Source organism: Nannospalax galili, unplaced genomic scaffold, assembly GCF_000622305.1.
Source record: "Nannospalax galili isolate Female #2095 unplaced genomic scaffold, S.galili_v1.0 scaffold4620, whole genome shotgun sequence".
Lineage (NCBI taxonomy): Eukaryota > Metazoa > Chordata > Mammalia > Rodentia > Spalacidae > Nannospalax > Nannospalax galili.
This window is the reverse complement of record NW_008346171.1, coordinates 14,059-15,741: the sequence shown is the minus strand read 5'-3', so window position 1 is coordinate 15,741 and position 1,683 is coordinate 14,059. Positions and strand designations below refer to the sequence as shown.

The window sequence follows — 1,683 nt, the reverse complement described above, 5'->3', positions numbered from 1 at the left end:
ACGTACCCTCATTTCCTTCTTTCCTTCCTTCCTTCCTTTCTTTCTTTTTCTTTTTAATATAACATTAACAAATAAATTCTCCATCTGTTGTGAGAATTCTTTTCCTGGGAATACTAAGCAATGTTTATTCCCTTTTAAGTTTCTAGTGTCAAGCCAATGTTTGATTGATGTTTGACTGGTGAACTAATGAATTTACTAAGCTTACTTACCAAGATAACTGAGGGGTTGCTGAGGTGTATGAATGAAGTGAGGCTATGTACACTGGAAAGCCTTTACCCAGCATGGGTCATGCCTTGTCTTCCTAGCCTTCCCCAGATCATATACTTTAGCTCTCCCCAAATCCAGGAGACCATGTGTGATTAGGGCCAAATTACATACGGCTGTCTTGGAATAAATTTTCTCACTTTACTTTTGATTTCAACTCATAGATTTTTATTTTAGTTCCCTTGAATGTTTGTCAATATTGTTCCAAATTTTATTCATGCTTATTACATGTTCTTTATATAACTCTTAATGTGCGATCACCTCAGCCTTATTCTCCATATCGAAATGCAATCTTCTTTTTCATTATCCTTCAGAACTCAAGTCTTAGAAGACAGCAGAGAGCTCATAATATAGAGAAACCCTACAATTGTGAAGAATGTGAAAAGTGCTTTACCAAGGCCTCAAATCTTAGAAATCATAAAACTATTCATACTGGAGAGAAACCCGTGAAGAATGAAGAATGTGACATGTGCTTTGCTGACTTGTCAAGTCTTAGAAGTCATAAAAATATCCATACTGAGGAAAAACCCTACAAATGTGAAGAATGTGACAAGTATTTTACGAAAGCCTCCTATCCCACAAAAATCATAAAACTATTCATACTGGAGAGAAACCCTACAAATGTGAAGAATGTGACATGTGCTTTGCTGACTTGTCAAGTCTTAGAAGTCATAAAAATATCCATACTGAGGAAAAACCCTACAAATGTGAAGAATGTGACAAGTATTTTACGAAAGCCTCCTATCTTAGATGCCACAAAAATATTCATACTGGAGAGAAACCCTACACATGTAAAGAATGTGACAAGTCCTTTAGCCATGCCTCACATCTTAGATGTCATAAAAGGACTCATACTGGAGAGAAACCCTACAGATGTGAAGAATGTGACAAGTGCTTTACTTGGAGCTCCATACTTAGGACACATTACAGAATCCATACTGGAGAAAAACCCTACAGGTGTGAAGAATGTGACAAGTGCTTTACCCAGGACTCACATCTTAGACATCATCAAAGTATTCATACTGGGGAGAAACCCTACAGATGTGAAGAATGTGGTAAGTCCTTTAACCACCCCTCATATCTTAGATGTCATAAAAGGACTCATACTGGAGAAAAACCCTACAGGTGTGAAGAATGTGACAAGTGCTTTACTCAGAGCTCCATACTTAGGACACATTACAGAATCCATACTGGAGAAAAACCCTACAGGTGTGAAGAATGTGACAAGTGCTTTACCCAGGTCTCAAATCTTAGACATCATCAAAGTATTCATAGTGGGGAGAAACCCTACAAATGTGAAGAATGTGACAAGTCCTTTACTCAGAGCTCCATACTTAGGACACATTACAGAATTCATACTGGAGAAAAACCCTACAGGTGTGAAGAATGTGACAAGTGCTTTACCCAGGACTCACATCT

At 37.7% G+C, this 1,683-nt stretch overlaps 1 protein-coding gene across 1 annotated transcript; it reads left to right on the top strand.

The window, feature by feature from the left end:
* Nucleotides 1-530: 530 nt before the first annotated feature.
* On the top strand, nucleotides 531-1,678 carry LOC103741729 (zinc finger protein 678-like; the record flags this gene model as incomplete). The annotated part of the gene is given in 2 exon segments (XM_017800488.2): nucleotides 531-836; nucleotides 839-1,678. Coding segments are annotated over 2 exon segments (1,146 nt in total), but the record flags the coding sequence as incomplete, so codon positions are not given.
* Nucleotides 1,679-1,683: the final 5 nt, after the last annotated feature.